General features: G+C 39.0%; 1 protein-coding gene across 5 annotated transcripts in view; it reads left to right on the top strand.

Annotated features, from left to right (window-relative positions):
• daam2 (dishevelled associated activator of morphogenesis 2) overlaps positions 1–26103 on the top strand; it is a 99721-nt gene that overhangs the window by 21784 nt on the left and 51834 nt on the right. For 4 of the 5 annotated variants that reach the window (XM_055038103.1, XM_055038100.1, XM_055038102.1 and 1 more), the window contains exons 2-3: positions 13622–13910; positions 24594–24683. In XM_055038103.1, coding sequence (XP_054894078.1) covers positions 13743–13910; positions 24594–24683 — 258 coding nt within the window. In that variant the 5' untranslated portion in view covers positions 13622–13742. Of the gene's footprint in view, positions 1–867; positions 1089–13621; positions 13911–24593; positions 24684–26103 lie in introns of those variants that run through there. The other variant, XM_055038099.1, reaches the window with a different exon arrangement.

The following is a 26103-nucleotide window of genomic DNA, read 5'->3' as shown; positions in this document are numbered from 1 at the left end:
GGCATTATACCAAAATGTGGAATCAATACTGTGTTAAAGCAGTGTTAAAGCACTGGCTTTAGTTCAAAAGTTCATAATTCTTTGTTTTTGAGTCCTGTTTACATGGTCGTTTAAAGCTGGGTGGCTCTAGGTTTTCGGGGCCAGTGAGCAGAATGCTGTCAGTCCTAACTAGTGCAGTTGGGAATTTTTGGTGTTGATCTTTGCTCCCACTAACCTCTCACTTTTATCCTGGCTTGACCTCTGCTTCTCAGACGTGTCTATGACATGAACCTCCCCCTGCAATTCCATGCATAACATTAGACTGAGTTAATGCTGTAAACTTGACAAAGCCAGTTGAATTTTTTCTTTATTATTATTATCATTATCTAGCATGCCATCTCACTGACTTGGCTTCTCAATGAACACTGATTGGATCTCAGGAAAATCTGTTTCCTGGTTGCGTCACACCTGTTATTTCTAATTAAAAATGCCACGTTGATATGTTTTGTGCTGTTGCAACAAATAGGAAGGTGACTTTCCTTTGAGCAGCTCTTGTGGCATGTCTTGGTCTTGCCTTTCTTTTTCCTCAGAGAAGGAATGTTTTGGGTGGAGTTGCTATTGCAGGCGTTATGGGAAGTGCAAGCCACTGAGGGTCATTTCCTTTCGTCTTACCTTCTCCTCTGGCCTCACATCTGTATTGTACTTCCCTGCATATATTGCCACAGAAAATCTATCACCTTGTTACTGAAATCCACATGGATGCTGTCATATGCTAGGGCTGGAATCCAGAAAGGGAGGGATGAGCAATCAAAAGAGGGAGAGGGTGGGGGAGAGTTGGAGAGGACAGTGTCAACAGCTTCGCTTTGCTTTGAGCTCAGTCAGCTGAAATCCACGGCTCGACTCAGAAGCTCGAAACGCAAGTGGATGAAACACAAGAACCCCTTTAAAACTAAGTCCAGACATGGAATCTGAACGAAATGATCTGAATCCAGAAGATGCAGGAGTAATTTGAATCTGTATGGTAAACTAACTTTGCGGGGTGGTTTTCTTTCTTGAGTCATAAGCAAAGAAAAGAAAATGCATCCCTTAGTGCAACGTCTGTGAACTGAGTAAGTAGGACTTATTTGATTTTTGATGCCTTTAACTTTTCCTGGCCATAGAGCAAAGAAAGCTTTGTTCTCTCTTGAATACAAGCTGTTTAATGCGGTTTGTTCCTGCATTTTGTGCTTTTGCTCTGTCCCACCGGGGAAAACCGAACTGCTGCTGACTATAAAATAAACAGTTAGATGGTCTGCAGAACTGTAGCATCAGGGCAACAAAGCGCTTCTGTTCCTCCATGATAAACATTCTACGTTTTACGTTGTTGTGACCTGTGGGGACGCTTTAGGTCAAAAACAACAATGAAGGCATGGATGTGAAGTGTGTTCTTTCAATGTTTGAGCTCTTTATTCTGCAGTGTTGACAGCACTTTCTGTCGGATTCCCAAATCTACTGGTGCAGACTGGTGATACACTGGAGTTTATTTTTAGATATACTTCCTAGAAGTTTTACTCCAGGAAAAGTAATTTTCTCAGAATTTTGCAAATGTTCATTAATCTGCTTGTTTTTTTTTTTTCTCTCGGTGTTAATCTTGTAAGGAGTTGGAACAGATTGATGCTGAAATTGTTGAAGGCATTCAAAAGATCAGCAAATTGTTCAGCATGTCAAAAACCAACAGAGAATGAAATGTGTCGTGTGATGGGGAAGGCCTATTTCAGGCATCCATCTGTAGCTCATTGCACATCAATCACATGGTCAAAGCCTTTGGTGCTGGTTGACAGCTCAGCATTCAGCCTTGCAGCCAGGCTCCATATAACCTGAAAGGACTGAACATATTTGCATCATCGTCTGTACAAGGCAAGGGTTAGTGTGGGATTTACACACTATACATTAAAACCTTTTCATAGATGGAATGTTTCTATCTCATTTTGGCGTTAACACAAAGACCTAAAACTAAAAAATTAAAACAGAAGACACAAATATTCCAACTAGTTTAAGATATAGTATATAGTATCGGTTAACATTGTTATGTTCATTTGATGCATAGATTTGAGCAAAACGGAGACAGAATTGAGTTAAGGTTTAAGTAAACGTTCTGTTTTTCCACCTTTTTATACCGTAACATAAGTTATAAGATGATATAAGTTGGATATTTATGTGCAATCAATGCAACCCTGTAGTTTATTTTTCATCAGCCCATATTGGCAAAATTTGTTTGGTGCTATGGCGGTCATCATTCATCAGCTTCTGATAAAACTCTCCAGTGTCGGCTCCATCCTTCCAAAATGTGATTAAAGATGCCAGTTAATGTACTCCAAATGACATGACAACATGGTGCTCCTTATTTACATTCACCTTAAAACAATGATCTCATAGTCCAGTTCCCTGGGGGAGTTGTCCTGCATCTTGTGCATGTACATGCCTGCTTCAAATAGTTGGGTTCTTCGCGAGATGCTCTCACACTGAAGAAGACATTAAATAATTTTAACTTAGGTCCTTTGAACCAGTATTGCATTTACAGAGTGCATGACACCAGACCGAAGGGATGGAGTTTTAGACCCCACACCTAGTCCTGATTAGAACACTGAAAGAACCCTGCACCAGTGTTTTCGGGTATGTTTGCAATACGAGAACAACATCTTTACCCATTTCCATTCCAAGTAAATGTACCTCCCTTTACATTCACATTAACAATGTTAAAATATTCAGCTGGAGGTTTTGCTTTGATATCATAAGAACCAATGCCGTCGCTGCATTGTCAGCAACCATTGGGATATTTCATCATTTATCACGTACTTCTGATCTGTCGGGATTAGAGTGAACAAATGGTAACCTCCTCCTGGCAACTCGATGATAAGGACGACAGGACAATGTTTGGTAAAGTGGCTTTAATTTAATCAAAGGGTCATTTTTATGTTATATTTGCAGCAAAACAGTTAGAATAAATGACCAGGAATAGTCTGCGACTACTTGAAAAAGGTACCATGTATCTCTTCCTCTCTAGAAGGTCACCCACTTTAATGCAAAAGACACTATTATATTTGTGCCAGTGACACACTTTCTGCAGCTTGTGATGTGTAAGCATATCTCCTCCATACAGTGCCTCAATTCAGCACAGCATTACTGGAGGCTATTTAGAAAAAAGTACGTTCTGCTCACTTCAGGGATAAGTCCCTTTTTGCCTGGCTATATGTATCCTAGAGGAGCATTCCAGACATGAACCAGAGGCCTTCAGTCCTCAATGCTGCAGCTGTTGACCTCTTACCCAGGGAATATTGGTTGCTATTCGGACTGTGGTGCAAAGAATTCAAAGTCAAACAATAGAAAGGTAGTGAATCCACAGGAAACTGCTGTGAGAATATAGGAAAAAGCATGTGCGAAACAAGCTTTCAAATATATATATATATAATTTTATAGTTCATAAGTATTATTTCATAAGTTAGAAAGCATGTATGTAATTTGAATGAGTTCAAATGTAATTCTTTCAAAATTAAAGGACCCTCGGGTTTTGGAAGGACATGGAGTCTCTGGGAAGTTCGGCATCCTTTCTCTCCTGAGAGTCATGGTAACCAGCTCTGAGGCTGTATCCCTGCCAGGTTTTTCCCCCACAAATAATAACATATCTTTAGTTGGGCCTCGTGACTGTGGCGCGTTCCTCCAAGATGAAATAAGATGGCAATTTAACACGGCAGGATTGTGCTTTGGGGTTTGACGAATGCCAAGTATTGGATTTCATTCCGAGCCCTGTTAATATGTGGGAATGTTGGGGAGCCTTTGGAATGTGGTGTGGTCCACTTTCCTCCCAGTCCCAATATTAATAGCAAGTGCCCCAGTCCATTTGATGGGCAGAGATCCACCCGATGCCCTGTGGAGAACTGGGTCAGCAGTGTTCAACCTTCACCCAGCACCAAGTTTAACATTGTTGCTGCTAGAGTCACATTCTGTATTTGGATGGCATAATTCTTCTTTTGTAGGTCATGTTTAAGATGCAGCAGCTAGTAAAGGTCTTTAAAGATGTTTCTCAAGGAAAAGCAAAAACTACCTTTTCAGAAAACCACTACCGATTTCCTGACTTGACTTTGCTTCCTTTAAAGATCTTGTGTCTCATCTGGTTCTTGGCTTGAATCAAGGCATCCAGTATGTGTAGAATATTCGCCTGAGTGTGGCAGGGCAGCTGTTGTTTCAAACTTCAAGATTTTGTTTTGCTTAAAGCATCAAAATCACAAGAACCACTGGATCGACTTCCCCGGTTGCTGTTTCATGTGGTCTGTCCCAATAATGAGTGTTCCCTCCAGCAGGAAATGACTTCTTTTTTTTTTTTTTTTTTTATGAAATAGCTTTTAATGAAACCCCTGGAGAATTGAAGAAAATGTCCTCCCCTCTTTTTCCAGAGGTTTTAGTTGAAGCATTTCAGTTTAATGGGTGAGCTGGGCTACCAGTCTTGTATTTTTGGTGATGTTGCAGCCAGTTAGACCTGTGAGGATACTCAAGTGACAGTGGTAGAAGACTTTGTAATCTAAGAACACAGTACATAATTTTTAAATCCATCCATGTAGAAGTTTGGGTCATCTTCATTTACATGTTGGTAGATTGATGAAGAAAAAATGTTCATGTAATAATTTGGTGACAGCAATGTTCAAATGTATTTAATTTGATTTTGGAATACATTTATATTATCTTGCTGTGTATCTTACACTGTAAAAACTTTGTAAGACGTTGCATTTGGATACCCATCCATGCATATGGTAGTGTCATCTGTCTGTAGTTTTCAGCAACTAAACAAAATCTGTCTGTGTGAGCTTTCCCCAGTAATGTTGTTGCTTTTATTCATAACAGAGAAGTTATTCAGTTATTCTCCCTGCTGCTAAAATTAAGTAAATACATTTACTTAAACAAAAGTGAAACACACACTCATTATTAGTTTTCAAGTTCTTAAAATAAATACATTTTGTTCTTCCACTTTTCATAGTTACCCAAAAATTACAAGCTGTTTATGTAATCCAGTTATGTGGTTGGATTGCACTGGTGATATGTTGCCCATTGATTTCCAATGGTACTTTTAAAATGTTTGACTGTCCAAAAATATTTCCAAACAGCTGAATGTATTTTAGTTGTGAGTGAAAAGTGATGTTGCCTTCATTTAGAAAGCTGATGGCACAGCTCAGCAACAAGTGGGGGGAAGCAGTGTTTTGCTCTACTCAAAGTTGCATACAGGTGTAGAAAACTTAAGTCAATTTCTCTTTTTATGAATCCCATTCATTTTCTATTTATCTAAAACTTGTATAGGTCAGAATGTCCTGATCCGATCTGTGGTACAGTTAGTATGGGCATCAAAACTAGATTTTGCTGTTGTAAAGGAGTGCAGTAATACGACTTTAGTTTGGAGCTGCTTTTAAAATTATGTAGAGAAACGGCTTTTTGTAATGTCTGCAGTTGCACTTTTATTTTTCAGCAGTATCAGAGCCTTATTTAATCCGGTTGACTCTACAAGACACTTATTGTGAAGGTTGCATACTTGTTGAGATTCATCCAGCTCACATAAAGGCTCTATTGAAGCAACACACTAGAACTGGATTTTTTCCTTCCTGGATTCTTTTCTGGGGTGCCGTGGACTATCACAACATTAAATGTAGCATAGTTTACAGTTTTAAATTTTGCACTGCAGAAAAGAAAGGATTGCCACATTATCCGTCTGGATTCTCCTCATTGGTGAGATTCTTCCTTTGCTCTTTAAATGGGAATTGTACAAATGTGTGACAATTCTCATATGAAATTACTCTTTCTTTGGCTGTTTTTTAATGGAACAAAATGGATCAAAAATCTAGTAAAACTACATTTGCCTTCGAGCAATTATGGAAATGATTAGGTTATGCTAACAATTGAAGCCATTAAAAATAATTATAATGTCATCTGATACAAATGATAGTACTTTGTGTTTTCATACTTATGTTGCCTGCTTTACATTCTAGTCTTAAGTCTTTGACTTGGCTCTAAACCCCCTTCACATTGTTCTGCAGCTAATGTTTAGCCTTGGTAGACGACTCGGTACATGAAGAAAGGCTGGAGCATCTGAAACTTTGTCCCTCAGGGTCATGTTGTTTCAGAAGGAGCATTCCACCTGGAGATTTCCTGATGCATGTTTTGCCTCCAACCCAGACAGCCTTGCCCCTGACTATGCACTGTTGGCACCATCTAAAGGTGCCTTTCCCAGTTCAAAAGTTGAACAGATTCTCAGCTGTCTTTGCCTTGCAAAATTCTTTGACTGACTAAAGTTCAGAAAAGAAGGGAAATACAAGCTGTGAATGAAAAAAAAGTTTTCAGGCATAAGTAAAGAGGAGACTGAAAAGAATAAAAGGGCGTGATCTTTTTCTAATTCTTGGAGGATGCATTGGCATAAGAGCAGAGAGCATACCTATCAACTACCTCCAAAATCTTTGGAAAGCACCTGTGTGTGTAAATATGCTGTCAGGATGTTTTTCATTTTGCCATTTGTGCAGGTGTATAGAAAGCATGGATCACGTGGCTATAAACCAGTGGAAAAGAAGGTGGTTATGTGGAATATTAAGTCTAATCACGTCTTTTGTCCATGCATGGTGCTATGGATGTGGTCTTCTAAATAATACATATGTATTGAGTTAAAGAGTGTGGGATAAACAGTTCTTTTATGAAAGACGGGGTGTGCAACTTTTGAAATAAATTCATTCCTTTTTTAATAATGAAGAATAAACAGGCCACCTAAGACTAAAATATCAATGCTGAATGCTCCAGACAAGTCCAAGATAAGGTTTGCTGAATTAATCAGAAGTTCTGTTTTGCAATTATTGTAAAACATCTAGCTTGCTGAGGAGAGTGAAACCTTGTCAATGCCGACAGCATAGCTCAGTGCGACATGTGATGTCATTATAGGGTCACTGCAGTGATATTTAATTTGCAGTTGCTTTGTTTTTGCTCGACAGCCTTTGCTAATCTATCATTTTCAAATGTGTAATAAATCATGTGAGACCATTTTTATATTTGGTTTGGAAAGCAGAATTTCAGTAGTATATTGCTGGTATACACACGTTTGCTTTGAAGAAAGCAAAAAATGTAATTAAAAACTTCTGTTTGTTTGTCTGCCAAAGGGATCTATCAATGCCATTGATCTTATCAATGAAATAATGAAGGAACAGCTTTCTTGCAGATCAGATGCAAATAAACTGTCGTGCCATTGCGTACCATGCTGGGCCTCTGCAGAACGACTAACACTCAATCATCTGGCCTATTGTCTAAGTCCACATGAGAAAGCTGTGGAGAGATTCATGAAAGTGCTGGCTGTCCAACGTGAAAATCCCAGGCAGAATGCGTGCTTTCAAAGTGAGCACAGGAATGCATCGCTTGCAAATGCACCGTGAAATAATGGCACTTCTTCCACTGCTGTCAGCTTGGGTCATTCGTTAGTATAGGCTGAAGCTCATTGCTAAGTACTGAGACTCTTCACTAGAAGCAGTGGTTGAAATCATTTAGATCTAGTGCTGCTCGTCTCCAGTGTATGTGGATGTTTAAATTGGTCAGACTGTCAGTGTATCTTGTCATTAGCAATGCCAGTTGCTTCAGATCAATCACATGTTGTCGTTTCTCTCGATTAATAAGCTAAGATCTATGTTGTGTGCATGAACTACACAATTCAGAAGTTGGCCTGTGTGTGGGCCACAGATTTGATGGGTTCCATGAGGGATTGTGCTTTCAGTGTACAACTTGATTTGTTTTGTAGCGTTTCTTTTTTCCGTGGGGGTTAATTGAGTGATTGTTCCATCATTCTTTGAACAGACAGACAGTCGGATGGAGAGCAGGAGGACTTTTTTGGAGGGGGCAAGTTTGGGGCAGCAACAGTCAGAAAGTGCCATGGCTCCACTAAGCTTTAAGGCTGAATAGCTGCTTTATGTTCAATTAATGAGTGACTAGTTCACTTTCATGTCAAAGGACACATGCAGTTTTCACACAGCAGTGTCACATTATGACAACACAAAGATACTTTATAACCTTTTCTTATCCCTTTGAACCTTTTCATATTTTGTTATGATACCACCAACAACTTTTATGTAAAGAAGTAGTGTCTTCTGTATATTTGAAGTGGATGAAATTAAATTAATTAAGCTTGTGAAAAGTGACAGACAGGACAGGCTGTTGGGTCTGTATTTCTTCCTAACTGCCATGTTATCAGATATTTGAATATAATAAAATCTCTATCCCCATGTTGCCAGATAACACATGAAATCTGTTAATCTGCTTTACATTTTGAATGTTTGTGCCAGCGTGGCACTGCTCCCCCATCCCTGGTATCAGCTGCTTACATAAACCAGACTGCTGCTCCTCCTCCTCCTCTTCCTCCTTCCATGGCCTAGCACCATGCAGGAATGATTCTCATTTGTGGAACCAAACCCAGAAACGATCGTGTGCAAAAAAAAAAAAAGTGTGAACCACAACCTCAACTGTGATCTTTTATTCAGCGCCCCTTAAAAATGCAGTCATTCTGTCTTGCTGTTGTTTGATATGTCCCTGTGTTTCCAGTTTTATTGTTGCTGCTTGTTTTTCCTCCCATTCTTTCTACTTTCCTCCAACTTAGAATATGGTCGGAAAACTTCTTAGACTCCATGGCTGTTGGTTTGAGATTGTTTCAGGAAGGGTGTGGACATATGAGAATGAAAGTTTTGAAGTATCTGTCATTTAACAAATTATTCTAACTGAATGCTTTTTAAAAAAAAAAAAAAAAAGAAATCTAAATGTATGCGCAAGCTGTTGTTTACTTGCTGTGAGCTAAATTTTTTAGACAGATTGAAAAGGTGGCTTGATTTTGGTCAATGTTATATTTTTTTCTCCTGCAAACATTGTACGTGTCTGTGTAAGATGGCATTGAGAGAATAAAAATTGGCACAAATGCTTTTCGAACACGTCTTCCTCTATACAAAGAAAGTTGAAGCAGGAGCTGCAGCCCATTCTTTGCTGCACCTTCCTCCTTCTCTTCCACTGGCCTACTTCCCAACGGCTGCAAGGAGAAGACGAAGTAGAGGTCTGAATACAAAGTGGCAGCAGTGTCTCCCTTTACAACCATCATTTTCGTCTGTCTTCTTGCTTAGATGTTCTTCAAACCCTCTTGAATCAAAACAGGTGTGACAATGCTGGCGTTACTTCAGGGCTTTTCTATTTTTTTTTTTACTAAAACATCCAACGTATGTATATGCGTATATTTGGGTTCTATGCTGACATGCTTATATTAAGATTTTTCGATATAGTAAAATGTGTTTGCATGGTGCTTGCCATCACTATATGTAGAATAAATTTTTACGTAAAAAAAAATGTATGTAGATAAAATTCTCCCACTTGACTCGGGTGTTCTCATCAGTTTGTGTTTTGGTGTAAAGTCAGGTAAATGCATAGGATCTCAGACAGGTACTGAAGGGAAATGTGAAAAACAAATGTGTGTCAAATCAAAATTAACATTTAAATAATGCAAAACCTCGCTGAAAGTTGGTATAGTTAAAATTAGGACAGTTTTTCTCTTTGCTGTGCAAGGCTTTGTTACATCTGTTCAGGCGGAAAATTGTACATGTAGGGTTAGTTGGAATTTTTGATATGATTTTAGGAATTTGTTAAAGGTTTATGGAAAACTCAAACAAGAGAATGGAATCCAGTATAAGCCACTATGTACTGTCAAAACTTAAATTGTTGGTGCCCTGTAGCACAAGTGCTGCCAGTATTCTGCATTTATTTGTTTTATGTTATTTGTTATGGTGTTTGTAAATATTCACTTCTTTATTGTACAAGGTGACCAATTTGCAGTGCATGCAAAATAAAACAACAACAACAAAAAAAAAAAAACTCTGTAAACAAGTATGCAGCTGATGTAGGAGTAGGAATAAGTGATGATGATTCAATCTAATCAACGATTCAATAATGGATCTCTGCAGGACCAACGTTTGCCATGTCTGTTTTATAGGATGGAGAAAAGGGACCCCCAGAGAAGATTTGTATTACTGGAAGTTAACGTAACAAGAGAGTTTCATGTCAATGGTAAAGAATGGGTCCCATAGCACAACCTTGAGACCTTTTTTATTAGTATAAGCTGTAAGGAAGCTGGAAGTTAATGAAGACAGTGAAGCAACTAAAATCAGGTGATGTCTGAATCGATCACTTTGTGCAAACACTTTGTTGTGTGATTAATTTAATATTTGGCTTTGTATGTATCTTTATAAAAACTTCAAATTGGCGAACTTGGTGTCCTTAATAGCAAAAGTGAACAATTTCTTTTTCTCTTTTTAGAGCGGCTATATTAAATGTATGAAAGTAAGCAAACTATGTCCATAAATAGGACATATCAGCAGATCAGTCCCACAAAATAACAGTTAAGTGTATTTGTACAAAACCACTTCCAGAATAAAACACCGGAGCCCAGAGCTAAGGATTCAGTAACAGACAGGAAACAGAAGGAAGAGGATTAAAGATGGAATAAGTGGATGGTAAGCAGTGGCAAGGAAAAATGACAGATGTTGCCATCAGTGGGAGGGTTGTTGCAGGGAACTGTCACTCTGATTTAGCCTAAAACAGAGGAATAATGGAAGACGACAGAGAGGGGGGAAATGAAAAGCCCAGAGATGGTCAGATGGCAGTGGACATGGTCAATCTGGAGTGACATTGCATGCAGATGAAGGTTACATAAACAGCCGGTTCTTAAATTTCTAACTGTATATAATTCTGACTCTATATAATGTATGCTATGTGCGTTTGGAGACCCTGGCCTGCTTCCTCTGAGCTGGAATCAGGCCAGTTGGACTGGTGCTGAGTGAGGACTGCCTGCACATGGATTCTGGTGGGAGAGAGAAGATAAAAACAGAGTGTAAGAGAGACAGGACAGGAAGGTTAGGCTGTGTGTTATGCTGAAGGGATTTAATAATCTCCACTGACTGTTGACAGCAACAAAACATTGTTTTGACACTATAAAAACTTATTGCTCTTAAGTCAAAGTTATAGAAAAGTTACAATGTGTATATCTATGCATATTATGTGATGCAGAATTTAGCTGCTATTCCTGTTAGGGTTTGAAGTAGGTATACACCTTGCCTTTCTGACATTATTTTAGTTAACTAACATAATTAATGTTACCAAATCAGTTGTTTGGATACTTGCATTATGAACTTTTATTTTCAGATTTCTTTTTTTATTTGTCATGTTTTTGCAACTATTGCTTCAGGTGCAGTGAAGATATCACAGTTAAGACCTTGCACAACAGATAAATAAATAAGTAGTGCTATGTTGGTTTATAGAGTGCAGGATTTCAAAGAGCAACTCGACCATCTTAAATCAACAGCTACCTTTGCAAACTCATGTTCTTGTGACAGCTGGCAAAAGGCTACAAGGTTAAATTTACCACATATTAAACTGATTTAACATATTGGAGAAGAAATTGTAAAAAAAAAAAAAAGAAAGCCTTCAGAAAACAGCCTTGATATTTTGAGATGTCAGAATTAAATGATTAATTTAAATAAACCTCCACCATGTGGAGCTACACAATATATGACGTCACAATCAGCATCATGAGATTGTTCTTTGCAAGCATGGAAATGAAAAGGACTGCTCTGAAGGAATATTTGGTTGGCTGCTACTGTAGATATAAAGTGACATCTAGTCACACTGATGCCAAATATAATTCTTCCAGCTGGAGGGAATCTCACTGACCTTGATGCCCACACAATATTGATTTTAATGATCCACATGCTAACGCTCACAGGGAGAGGTGGGGGCATTGCGATGATGGAAAAAAGGAGGGTAGAGTGAGGCTGTTATGGATTACTATCACATCACAAATACAAATTTTAAAAAGCACTTTCAAAAACAGGAAACTGCATTCATTTTCCTAATGAAATAAGTTGCATGTTTATTTTGGTGCTGTTTTAGGAAAATTGTAAAATATAGAAAAAATAAGAAGAGACTGGAGTCTCTGATGATTACTGATATCTTAAAAGTTTTGCTCAGTTAGCTGAAGTGCTTTAAAGTTCAAAAGCAAGACACAAAATCTCAAAATACACACGGCTTGTGGTGTAAAGGTAAGACTGGTCCTAAACATAGCACTCCATGCTTTGATTCCTGACTTTGGGGATTTGTTGTATATATTCCACACTTTTCATTCTGACAATTTCAAGAGGAAAAAAAAAATTTTTTCTAAACTATCACCTGATTTTTTTCACTTTTACAATTCATCAAAAGATTATATATGTTATTCAGAGTTGTATGTATTTTATGTGTAATTCTCAAGAGTTAAAACTGGTCACTTTTATGAACTAAAGAATAAAGTTGCCATTATTGCTACAATTTTTTCTATAGACTATGCGATTTTATAAGTGAATTAAACGTTTTATTTATGGTAGAAGCATTTTTACTGTCAGCTTGGTCTTTGAGTGGGTTCATAACAATGACAAGCATGTCACAGAAAAGGCAACAAGATGAAAGCTGAATGTGGGTTCACAGCTCCAGATTGGAGATGGAAAGAGTTGGACAAAACAAGCAGTAAAAAGGCAAAATGGAAATGTGGTGGGGTTTTATCTTCCTTTTTCTCTTTCTTCTCATGTTCCTGTTGAGGGCCTAGAACGTTCATAAAGAATTTACCATGCTGCTAATTTTAGACAGCTCAGTAAAAAGCTCTACACTGAACAAGAGATGGTGGAGACTTGTGCTCAGTCAGGATTTAAGTATATTGAGCTAGTTTTTGTGGATACTGAAGTTATAAAATTTGACTGCCTCATTAAATATGAGTTTCAGGATATACTTAGTTCCTCGAAGGTTCTGTAAAAATATTGAGAGAGTCCATAACATTTATAGACATTTTATATTTAAAATGTGGTGCAAGCTTTGAAATTCCATTAACATTCTGTTGCTTCAAAATTGATTTCTCGGTCAAGTTCTTGTACTGGTTTTGCACGCTTGAGGTATTTGCATAACATAAGTGTGATCTATTCATTCACAAATGTGGTAAACTGAAGCATAAAGAAGAGCTGAGGAAACTCCTCAGCTGAGACTGGTCACAACATTTTTGCTTTTCTATACTGAAAAGACTAGAATTTATTAAGCAGGAACTGCCAATGCTCTTTTCAAAGCACCGTGTCACATTTTTGCTCTTGCAGTAGAGTTGTGTATATGCTGCAGATGCAACATTGTGCCTCTTAAACAAGAGATTTCTTTGCTGTGGTAAAATTGCAACCACTGACAAAATGACGCTGTTGTGCCGATTCCTGCACTTCAAAGTGTCTTTTTTGGTTAGTCAGTAACAAAATCCCCACCCTGGCTTGTAAAAGCCACTTCTTGCTTGGATTTTTCCCTTGACATAGTTGCAGGTGGCTTAGTGATGTTTGTTTGGATGTCAGGCTGCTGGAAATGGGGTTCGCCTCTCAGTCTCTGAATTACAAACAAAAAAAAAAAAGAAGAAAAAAGTAAATAAAGATTCCCCAGAGAAAAAACAGACCAACCAGCTTAAATCTTCATTTACCAAGAATGTATTCAGTGAATACATATGACATTGGCCATCTGGGATTGTCAGCATCTCTAATCCTCTACGTTTTTCTTCCTTCTTTTCCAGATCATGCCCCCCAGATAGCGGTCTCGTCATCCTTTCCACTCCCCCCTCCCTTGTCCCTTGGCCCCGTCCTTTACCTTCCTGGTTCATCGCCACCACTGCCAGCTTCACCACCATAGCCACTATGCCTCCCAGGAAGAGGACACGGGCGGGCTTGGGCTTCCTGTGCTGTTTTGGAAGCAGCGAGCCACCGGAGATCAATCTTAAGGACACCGTGCCGCTGCAGCTGCTGGAGTTCAGCTCCCCCATGCCACCTGCAGAGGAGCTGCATGCACGCTTTTCTGAACTGGTGGTGAGTAAAAATTAAAACATTTGTCTCTGATGAAAAAAAGTTTTTATGCCAAACATATTTTACTTTAATGTACACTATTTTTTTTTTTTTTGCACAGCTCATGTGCAGATATATTCAAAATTCTGCTCCTTTAAGATAGCCAGCAGCTTTTAGTTTGGATTTTTTTCTGAACTAGTTTTATTAGGTTGAATGTTCATTTGCATCACATCAAAATCTCTACTCATCACAGCAACTAAATGCACAGTCATTGCACACAGAACTTTGTGGTTTAAGTGTTAAATTAAAGAATTTTGAAAACCCAAGCATACATTTCTGATGAAATTAGATCACACAGGGCCAATAATATGATTTTTAACACAGAAAGACTATTTAACATTGTCACTGACAAGGAACAAGACTATGTTGACTGAGTATCTTAGTTTTTGGTTTGAAAATGAAAGGAACATATCCACGAGACTTTTTAACAGAAGGAAGCTGAAATTTCCTGATAGGTGGTTGTGTTGACTTTGGACTGGATAAAACAATGTGGACCAGGTTTCAAGCCTCCTTCTGCCGCAGATGAACAAACTCCCCAAATCACCACTGACTGTAGAAATGTCTCTCTGGTTGTCAAGCCACTTGGAAACGCTGCTCCTTCACACTCTGTGACCTTATTTTCTGAATGAAATGCTAATTTATTTTCATCTGAAAACACTAATGCAGTTGCATGTGTAACTTTTTTTCTTCCACTCAACTTTCCATTAATATACCTAAACATAGACTTAAGATGAACAGCCACCTTCCTTAGCTTTAATCTTTTCTTAAGCTCTACATTGAGAGTGACGTTTTGCTGGGAAACTATTAAGTCTGCAGCTTTACCCATCATTTTGATGTTCATAATATTGAAAGTGCATAACTGTTACATACTACAGCACACTTGTAGTGGTCGTGTGTAATATTTCAGCATTCAGACAATTCTATCATAATTAACAGAAATAAACACCCCGAAAACATAACTGTGTGTAATGACTTCATGTCATTATGAATTTCACTTTTTGAATTGACTCATTGAATAATGTGCGACATGCCAATCACTAAAAGCAGAACAAGCCTCTTCTTACTGTTTTCCTTCTTGGCTTGCAGCCCGATAGTTTGCGTGTTGCTCATTATCCTGAACAAATAGGATTAGAGGCAAGAATTAAAATGCTTGGGTCTTGCGGAAGTTGTCTTGATGGTTGGCTGAGGCCAGGCCCCAACCCCCATCATCAAACTGAGACGAACACAGTGCACATCTCGTGCACATATCACATTTACTGGCAGAAGCCTAGCGTTTGCACCAGTGCCAGACGGGGATCGTTGTGCCGACATGTGCCCAGGCAATGGAGAGAGATCAGGGCACAGCTGTCAGAATGGAGAGCTCTGGAGTGAGTTTCGGCTGCCCTGCAAGAACAGGGCTGTGCTGTGTTTGTCTGTTTGCTCACTTCCTGTCTCATGGTCGCTGTCAGTCTCATCTGATTTCATCGTAGCACCCTTCTTGCTTCCCTTTGGCCTCGGATTTCCTGCTTTATGCTATCCCTCCCAACATTATGTCTAACGGTGTGCCTGCACCGTTAGACACCGTTAGACACCGTTTTAGTTTTCTCAGAGAAAACTAAAAGTCTGTCTGCAGGATGTTTCCCTTCACTGTTGATTTAAATTCAGGAAATATTGAAAAAAGTTGATTTTTTTTTTTTTTTAGCTAACTGAGAAGACAGACAACAGGTTTGCATTGTTGGCCTTCTGGTAAGCACTTGGAACATATAAACCATTAAACAACAGTAGCGGAAGATATTTGTCAAGATTGAAAAAAATTATTAATGAGGTTGTAACAATTATACCATCATTTGCCTCAGATGATTTTTTTTTTCTTTTACATAAAGTGGAAGACCGCCTGGCCTTGCTGAATATGTAAAACAACAGTTTGCAAGTTCACATGTGCGATACAAGTCAAGGCTTTGCCGAGATATTTTTGCATCAATTCTGCTTTGACTAATAAAAAAAATATATAATAAAACAATCGGAGACTGTTTTGAGTTTTTCCTCCCTGCTCGTCATATGGGAGCATTTAACCAAATCACAGCAGCAATCCTCGTGGTTAAAAGCACTGAACGACCCGTGGCTTCTTCTGGGGTAAAATTAAGATGAAAGCAAGACAGATGCCTAAGTGAGGCGGAAGAAAGCCAAAATTATTTGCCACCAATTTATAAAACTCCTGGATTTTTCTTTCCTAACCAAGAAAAGCAAGAAGGTTTTGAAACACTGAAGACATCTGCTTTTTTGGAGGAAAAAAAGAAAGAAACGGCTTTCCATACATGCAGGTTACGATCCTCTTTTGCTATAAAGTCTAAAAAGATAAAAGGAATTTCCGGTAGGCCGATTGCCCAGTGCCTGTCAACTTAATCCATGTCTTCTTTTTCCATGACCTCTGCATGAACATATTTTCTGAAACCAAGGGCACCTGGCTTCTCGATGTCTGTTTCACCGATGAGGCAGCAGACAACAGGACACAGTTTTGACAAGTCATCCAAACACTGGTCTAACCAGACCTCTTGGAGACAGCTATCCTGTGTTCTCTGTTTTTAACTGAAGCGCAGAGCTCGAGCGGATGTTGGGAAGAGAAGGGCAGGAAGGACAGAGAAATAATACATAACATAGTGAGTTTCCATGGAAATGGAAGATGGGGATTATTGTTTTGAAAGTCTTTCCTGACTAGGGAAACAAGACTCTGTGGACTTTTTGAAATGGGATTGACAGATCTGGGCCAAGTGAAAAAAAGTAAACCACCTACACGTCTCATATGCATAATGGGGTCTTTTTTTTTACTGTCAGAAGGTGACACGCTGCACAGTCAGCAACCACATTATTTGTGGAGTGGGGACAGGAAGGGGGTGGGTTTATAAAAGAAAAATTCAAATCTGTAACTTTTTATGCCTTTTTTGTTTAATCTTAAACCAAAGGTAAATTCCTTTTACTTATTGGGGAATAGAAACCACAATTAACTGCATAGCGTTCACCACATTTGCGTTATTCTGTCCAGTATATAGTCCAGTCAGTTTATTCGCCACAGTGGAATAAAGTCAAGCACCTTGGCATATATGCTGGTTCTGCAAACATTTGCACCAGAATGGCTTGTTCTAAAAATTCAAGCCATAAAGCAAAATCCATAAGGGCATGCATAAATGAGATTTGTGTGGAGATTGCTTTTTTTAAGTGAGTGGAATGACTCAGAGTGCTGAGATCCTCACTGTCCTGCATAGATCTCAAACCATTGCTTTAAGCAAACACGTCTCTTTTATGTTTTGCAAAATGCACTTGTAAGACCTGTGGGGCCGGCAGTGAAGGAAAATTGACATGACGTGTAGTCCTCGGCCTGTAGATCAAGAAACTACTGTAACAAGACAAGCATGTGTGGTTTCCATTCTTGGTTCGCTTGTGTAAACACTGAAGTGTGTTCTGTCAGATGCACAGCTCAGCCGGAGAAAGTGTTAATAATAAACCTGCCACTGAGTTTGTCATAAACCCAAATAAAATCCTAGTGCAAACCTGGAAACAATCACTGCTGATCGTCACAGTGTAAGCATCACTTCAGTTAAACTATACATTTTGCATCTGGCAGCAGCTGCATGTGTTGTAGGTCTGCTTTTTGGATCACAGTACACTTTTAAGTCCCCCCACCACCACCACCACCACGAACTTCTAGGCTTGCATGCATAGTTGATATATTGGCCATGTGTGAAGTCTGGCGGCACACCAAAAAACATCAACAGCTTTATTTTTGTTTGTCTGGACTATTCCCTCCTAATACCTTTTATCATCAAATGAGCAATTGCTCTCATGGTTTGATAATTTAAAGTGGGTTTGCCTGAATAGGTCCGGCCCTTTGGTTCATTTCTCATTGGTGGCAGCTCAGTAAACCAAAATGAACCTTTTGTTTCTACAAAGAAAAGCCAAGTGTGAGGTTGTTCAGGGACAAGTACGCTGGCATTTTTGCGCCCAATCTAATAACAATGAATGTTTACTTTGGGGAAAATTGGCATATGGGAGCAATCTGCTGAGACATTTATACAGATGTAAAGGATAAAGTTCCCAGTTCTCTAATTTTTTTTTATATTACTTATCTATTATGTCCCACATTTTCAAAATATAGGAAAGAACAAGCATGCGTTCTGTCCACCTGTGATGATTTGTTGCGAGGATGTAGCGCACAGTGTGTCTGCCAAATTGAATCGGCTCTACTAGGCCAACATCTGGATTGTACAATACTCACAGACACGAGATTAATGTTCGCTCTGCTTTGCTCTCTGACCTCTTTTTCTCTCCGTCTGTTTTTGTCTTCCCTTTGCTCTCTGTCATAATTTAGGACAACTTTAATCCAACTGTTCTGTAGTGGACCCAGCTGTGGTCCAGATGCGTAATCATTTACTGTATCGTTTAGCAGTGACCTTCGGCAGTGTCCACTCTCTGTGTTTTCTCATAAGAAAAATGCAAAATGTATTCCTGACGGTAGTGTTGGTAGAATGACCATTTTTGATCTGAAATGGTCAAAAATGGAAAATATTTGAAACGTTTTGAAACATAATTCCATTGCCAGTGTTCCATGCTGTGTGACTTTTGAGCCGGACACAAATCAAATCCGTTGCATAACGGCAGGGAATGGAAACGTTCTCCTCCCTCTGGGCTTTGGGAGTGAGTTTCCTTCCCCGTACACACCCAGGGATGCACCCATCGTTCCTTTCCGTTTCCCTCCCTTCCTTCTCTTGCTATTCTAATTTTTTAACGTTCTCTTCCTAAACTGCTGCAATGCCAGCCCTCACTGTCCTGAGTCAGCCCCATCATGAATATGGCCAAAGCATGTTTAGATGAGAGCTGTCTGCTACAAGTTGCTACTGTCTGAATCATCGGAGCGGTTATGACTCATATAAATTCTTCAGAACAAAATGTGACTGAGCCTTTATTAACAGAGTCAAAAGACTAGTGGTAGTATGGTGATTTTGAGTTTCTCTATTCACTTAAAGTTAATCTTTGAGCGTTTTTGATTTTCATTGTGATCTCTCTTTTTTTTTAAATCAAGGTGATATCATACAAAGTCTAGTAAATTAAACATGTGAACAAACTCACTCTGTATTGTTTGGGTCAATCATGACCGCTCCGACTTCCTGTAGTCTCCCTGGAGGTCTAATATGACTTCCTGCCTGCTTTCCCCTGCCTCACTAATGCAGGATAACCTGTACAGCTCATGAGTATGTTCTCCCAGCTTATGTTGTGAGACCTAACAGGAGGAAAGATATTTGGGTCCACCCTGGAAATGCCACTTCATAGACATGAACGCATGAGAGAAGATGTCACATTTCCCATGTATGTGAAGCCACAAGTATTTCCAGTCCACAAAGACACTCCCACTGCAAAGCCTCACACCAACTCTTGCTCTGATTCTTCATTCCTCAGGATCTGTGTCTAGATATCAGCTTCCATCTTAAGCCTACATGCAACTTCCAATGTTTTACATGCAAACCTCTCTTTTGTCAAATGTGTTTACATTTTTAATTACCTTTCTGTCCTACCTAAGTGTTCTGTTGTACCCAAGTGTTCTCTCCTGTGAATTTACTGTGTAATTAAGATAGTTTGCTAATCTTTTTCCACTAACTATGACTTTTTACCTGATGGTTCATTTCATGTCATTCTGCTTTTCTACAAACAAAAGCTTGCACCCCTAGCAAAGGCCTGTAAAAAACATTTTGAAATTGTTTCACAAATGTAGACAATGCAACTTCTGTTTTAATGTGGAAAAATTTAAGCGAGGGATTTAATATGAGGTCATAGAGAGACAAGAGTCAATGGTCTTTTTTTTATTCGTTCTGCTCTTCAACTCACCCCACAGGTGTAATGTAGGATTTAGGTCTGCAGACTGAGATGGTGATGGAAAAAGTGATGGATTTGACCATATGTTGTCTATTATTGTCCTACTGAAAGGCCCAATGATGACAGATTTCAAATTAATAATAAAATCTACCAGATTTTCAGTTAAAACTTCCTGGAGTTTTAATATAGACATACCTAACCATGGTTCTTAGGCCCCACCAGTCACTGTTTGAGACTGGTTAAAAACTGGCTTTTTAACAAGTCTTTTTTCAGCTTTTGGGCATCCTGTATTTATGCACTATAGGTCAATTTGAAATCTGGAACCCTTTTTGGTGTTTAAAGAGTTTAGCATCAGGGAAAATATGCTTACTTTGCCTCTCAAATCAGGATTTGCTTAGCTGCCGCATTTAACATGGTGAAATGGTGACGGTGCTGACCTTATTCTATTTTTACATTCCCAAAAACACATTTACCAACTCAAATGCATCTTTTCCATCACAAATCTTGCAATTATTATAATAAGCAAGAGCAGTATTACTGGTTTTTCTCTGATTTTGGAGAGATGCTACAGCTTTCTTTTGCCTTTGTAAGTGTACCATAGACTAAATTTTTGTAATGCTGTTTAGATTTTGAAACTTGCTGCATTGTAACTCTGTCATATTTTTTGAATTAAATTGGCTAAACTGAAAAGCCCACAAGCATTTAGAAGCAGGAAATGAAGTGACAGAAGAGATTTATCTGCAACGAACATGACGATCAGATCTCACCTTGATAACCTTTAAGAATAGTGTAACATTATTCAGCTGGCAGCTCCGCACGAAATATGAAAGGATTTGGATATGTACTTTTCCCCTTCTCAAGAAGCAGGTGTAACAATATTAGCTTTGCTTTATGTGATTCCCCAACTGAAACATGCTGGTGTAGGAAGGAGGCACATTGAGGGAGGTATGCTGCTACAAAAAGAAAAAGTCTTGGGTTTTGTTTTGGGAGAGTGAAGGAATTACCTGTTTTCTGGGGTGCTGCTAGGGTCATGAGGCACTCCATGTGAGGTAGATGTGATATTGGAAACTGTTTGAAAGGTGGGAAGCAAGATGGAAATGAAAGAAAACTGAGCAATGTTACATAACTGGAAAAGGAGAAGTACTCCAGCTGCAATGACGAGAACATTATCCCCAAGTCCTCATCCATAACTTAATGTTTTCATATTTTTCTGTTGTGAATGCTGACTTGGAATGTTTCAATCTGACAATCAGTAAATTACAGATTTTGTGTATCTCAATAATACCTTGCCTAATTACTTTTTTTCCCCCCATTATCTTGCTGTCGTTTTTTGTTTGTTTTTGTTTTTTTTTTCTTGATATCTTCTACAAATCTAAAAAAGTAATTTGAGATTTCCTTGTCATATGCAATTCGTCTAAAACATTTAGTGCAGTACACTGCAAATTGTTAATGGGGCAGATATTGAACATATACTCACTCCTGGTAGAATGCAAGACAAATTCAATATTGATAAATCATTTCATCGATGAAATGAGACATAATGAGACATTTATCCTGCCTGTTTCAGCTGAATAATAAATAAATTAGTAGTAGTGGATTTCAAGTCTATGTACACATTTAATATAATACTTATTTGAAGCGTTTTTTGCTTCAGTTTCACAATTCAGACTTCTGGAGTTCCCACGTACTGTTAGTTATAGTGGCGTTTGCTATCCTACTTGGATTTTCCTTTGCACCAGAGGGCTCTTTTTGTGCAATGGTATTTTTCAGGAACAAGAGGCTTTCACAAATCATGGCATCACCAGAGTAAAATTGAAGCTCGGTGTCTAGCCAGAGTTCTAAAATAAATGTGGTGGGAAAAAATGAGGGCTTTGCCTCATTTCCCAGTGTGAAGTACCTGGAGAGACTGTGGAAAAGTGATTCCCTCATAATCTTGACAGATTTGAAGAATTTCTGAGAGGTTAGACCAAGTCAAGACGTGTCATTTGGATCAACTCCTGTCAAACACGTCTATTGCTAAAAATGTGTGTTTCAATAAAGTAATACTTTAGGGGTGTTCTGCCTCATCCATTGTTGTAGTCAAATTGCACAGAAAAAAACACAATAGGTGGAAAAGGTTCAGAGTTTTATTTATTGACATTAGTGGTATTTTCTACAGAAATACATTGTTGAGTTGAAACATTAAAACTCAAAAAGCTTGTATACTTTTTTGTCTACAATGAATATGTTCACAAGAGTTAGAGTGCTGAAATGTAATTGACCTAGTCTACTAGTATTTGAAAAGCAGACAATCACCAATTCATTTAAAACAGAAAAAAAATCCTTGAATGAAATTTGAGGCTTTTTATCTTCTAAAACTACATTAAAATTAAATTAAAACCATGTTTGGAGTGTAGTTTCTCCATCTGAGCTTCTTTAAAGGCAAAGCAGAACCTTTAAATCTTTTTAACTCTTAAAAGTATTCAAGAAAATTATAATTACATTTAAGTCAGTGAACATTTAAAATATAGGTAACAATGACAGATGTGTGACGGATTTGGAGACATGCAGCACTGTTTCCAATATCTTAACAGATTTTAATCTGTTAAATTACTGTATATGCAGATGATCCCTTGTTTTAAATTCCAATGACATTTTTCTGATTCTCTGGGCATTCTTTGATACTGAAGGTTGTAATGTTCTTGCTGTTTAAGTTTCTCAGTATTCATCTCTCACACTGGTCCCACCATGTAAAAACCTCAGAATGGAGCAGCCTTAGTAGTTGCAGGAAGGAGAACACGAGCTGCATAGGGATAAGATGCTGGCTTAATCACCATCTGGTCCACATCCAGGGGTCTCATTCTCACAGATTCTCACCGGCTCAAAGAATTTAACTCGTCCAAAGAGCCGCAGATCTGACAGCAGGGCTTTGACCCTGCGACCAGGCAACGGGCCAGAGAAGAGCCGAGTATGGGGAGAGAGGCCTGTGCTCATGAACAAAATCTGTTGACACTATAGGACCCTGAGACAGAGATTTAATATTCATCTGCCACATAATGGCAAGTTTTACCCTTGATCTTCCATTGTTTTAAGCTTGGTGGGAGTCTCTGAAGTCCTGCTGTTAAAATGAAAAATACTCTAAGATTCTGCAGCTTCTTTGTGGTTTCTGTCTGTGTTATACCCCGTTTTAAATTCACACCCCTCAGATATTTTCCCTCTCTACCAAAAGCCACAGCAATGCTTCTGCTGGTTATCCCATTGAAAGAAATTTGCCAGGGATGAGGTCATTCTTCATAGTGTCAAATTCTTGGAATTTGGGCACCCTCAGCCTTGACTGCCCAGCAGACTTGTTGAAAACAAACTCTGGGTGGAACAAAGGGGGCCCCACCTCTGTCACCAGTGGCCATCTTCATCCTGGGCTTCCTTGGAGGCCCGCAGCCCATGCCTGACGTCATGGTAGCGAAACCATTATGAGGAGATTAGCTCGAGTTTAGCGCAAATCCTCATCGGCAAAGCTTTTTCTCCCCTTTTACTTTTTTCTTGTCCCATCAGTTTACATGTCCACAGGTTACTGTTCTTTAACACACCTCTCTCCATGTCTGTTATTTGACTCCTCTCTTGTCTGATTTGCTCATCATTGTTTTCTAAACTTTGTTTTTCTTCTCTGGCACGCAGGGACTCATTTCCAAGGTTCATATGCATTTCAAAAGGTGCAGGGGCCTCCTTGTACCAACACGAAGAATTGAGCCGAGCGGCAGCGTGAATTTTAAAACGCTCTTCTGTAGTGAGCGGAGCGGGTTCTCAGCCAGACCATTAAAGCTCACAGTGTAAACCAAATGGCTCTGGGTCATTTCACCCTTGCCAATTTCTGTCCCTGTTTAATATCTATATACTGACAATACCAGGCTTTATTTTTTATGTCATGCCTGTAAACCTTACTATCTGAATTGATGCCCTTTTCTATTGTTATTTTTCAGTGTTTCCTATTTTTACATGAAATGAGTGGCAACATGTTTTGCATGATAGCATTCTGCATCATTTGGTTTGTTATAAATGATTATTTGCGCTACTGTTGCCTGTCCATCTTCTCAAACCAGTCTACTCATTACCCACTAACATTAACACGGCATTTCTGTTCACTCAACTGCCAAGACACTGGATGTTATTGGGATTTTTCTCACCATTCTCTATAAGCTCAATAGATTGTGTATGTAACAATCCCAGGATATCAAGAACACCGTGGCATGTTCAAAGTTATTCATTTCCATTCGGGTCACTTTCAGCTTTAGGAAGTACTCTTCACTACATCCATATGATTTTTGGCTGATTGACAGTTTGCATTAACAAGCAACTGAACCTAATAAAATAGCTAATGAGCCATTTGGGCCAAAGGCCTCAGACTTGCACAATGAATGGATGGATCCATACAACTGACCTTGTGCTGGTAGCCAATTTTTACTGGTGCCATTTAACGTTTTACCGAAAAGTAGACTATGAGTACCGAACAGAAAATTACTTTATATTGTCAGCTGTAAAAACGGGTACAAAACATTCTCCTGGCAGACACAAACAGATGCATTGTGATCCAAAATGTCTAGGATTAGACCAAACCCCTTTTTATACCCAATAAAAAATCAGGTATGGAACCAAGAAAACTGTAAAAGTAAAAAATGCCAAAGTAGTAAAACGACTATAACCCAGAATTGACTAATCCATGTATACATTACAATATGTCCTTTTTCTGTGCCACAGCTTTCTCAATTATTGTTTTCTGCACATCTCTTTTAGCAAGATCTTCGGCTTAAACTTTTCTCATTGTTTTTGCAGGATGAACTGGACTTGACTGACAAGAATAGAGAGGCTATGTTTGCACTGCCCAATGAGAAGAAATGGCAGATCTACTGCAGCAAGAAGAAGGTGAGTTAGGTTGTGTTTTGTACTTTATCATACATCAGCTCTGATCCTCTGGCTGGCCTTCTGTTGACTGGCTGCCTGAAGCCACAGTTTAGAACCAAATGTCAACCTTCAGTGAAGGGGGGAAAAAAGCATCCCCTCACGGCCCACATTTCTGCTTCTAATTTCTTTAACGTAAACATGTGCACGTATCGCAGTATTGTTACAGGGTGTGATTGTTTTTGAAAGCTGCGGTGAGGATTGTGGCAGGACTGAAACGTTCTCCTCTCATTGCTGAGCAAGCATTTTACTGAAACTGTTAAAGAATTGTGATCATACCATCAGAACTGGAGAGTGTTTTTTTTGCCCTCTCTTCAACCCTCCTTCTTGCAGGAAAACATCCTAAATGTCTTTGATCTGTTTCTCCACAAGACCTCTGGTCCGAGTTTATGGTTGAACATCCAAAGCATTACGCTTGAAGTACAATGACAATTCTTTATCAGCCCTCTCGCTCATACAGAAATGTCTATTGTGTCTCTCTGCTTATTTGCTTTTGGAAAGTTTCTACTTTAGCTTAGCTTGTCTTGGTGGAATATGTTCTGACAACCTATTGTAATAAGTAAACCCATATAGTTTTTATTTTTTTAATTTTTTTAATTCTTGTGTTGGCACACGTTCATGAGCACCTGCATGTGTACTGACCTGGATTGGGTTTCAGTATTCTAACCAAAGGGGAGCAGCAGGGTTGTGGGATGTTTAGAGGGATGTCAAGGCAAAGATGGAAACTGGAGTATGAACAGGAGAAATACACAAGAAAAATACAGTCTAACTTTTATTGCATGATGATAAGCTGCTGTGCCTTCGGATGCTCTGTGCTTCATCAAAGAGGATTGGATTCTTGGCCGAATTCACAGTTGCAAACCCACAGTACAGTTCAATAAAACTTCTGTATCAGTTATTGAGTAACTCACTAAGGCAGCCACAGACTTTTATGAGGACTGTCTGGGCTGTAGCACAAGGTAGTGGAAACAAAGTTTTGGCAGCAGCCCGGGCACTTTGGATCTGTGTGAGTCTAAGCCGGGTTCATAGCTAGGATATATTAGTTTGTCATTCCACCTCCATCTCTCCCAGTCAGAAATCATTTCCTCTGCAAAGTCTTGTGTCCAGGCCAGAAAACGAGGAGCTAGACCAGGGTAACGGTGAACAGCGGAAAGCCGGAGGAAAATCCAAACAAATCCCTCATTCATGGAGAGAGCCGTTGCACTGAAGAATGAGAGGGAGAGACACAAAACAAAAGCAACTGGGTGCAATATCAGATATAATCTGCTTTGTGTATTGTTGTGCAGCTACGGTGATATGAAAGTTGCCCTCACATGCACAGTGTCAGACAGGCATGAAAAGTAAAAACCCACATACACTAGAAAGGAAAATTAAGCAGGTTATG

This window comes from Poeciliopsis prolifica, unplaced genomic scaffold, assembly GCF_027474105.1.
Source record: "Poeciliopsis prolifica strain line A6 unplaced genomic scaffold, Auburn_PproV2 SCAFFOLD013, whole genome shotgun sequence".
Classification (NCBI taxonomy): domain Eukaryota; kingdom Metazoa; phylum Chordata; class Actinopteri; order Cyprinodontiformes; family Poeciliidae; genus Poeciliopsis; species Poeciliopsis prolifica.
This window is presented reverse-complemented; position numbering and strand designations above follow the sequence as displayed.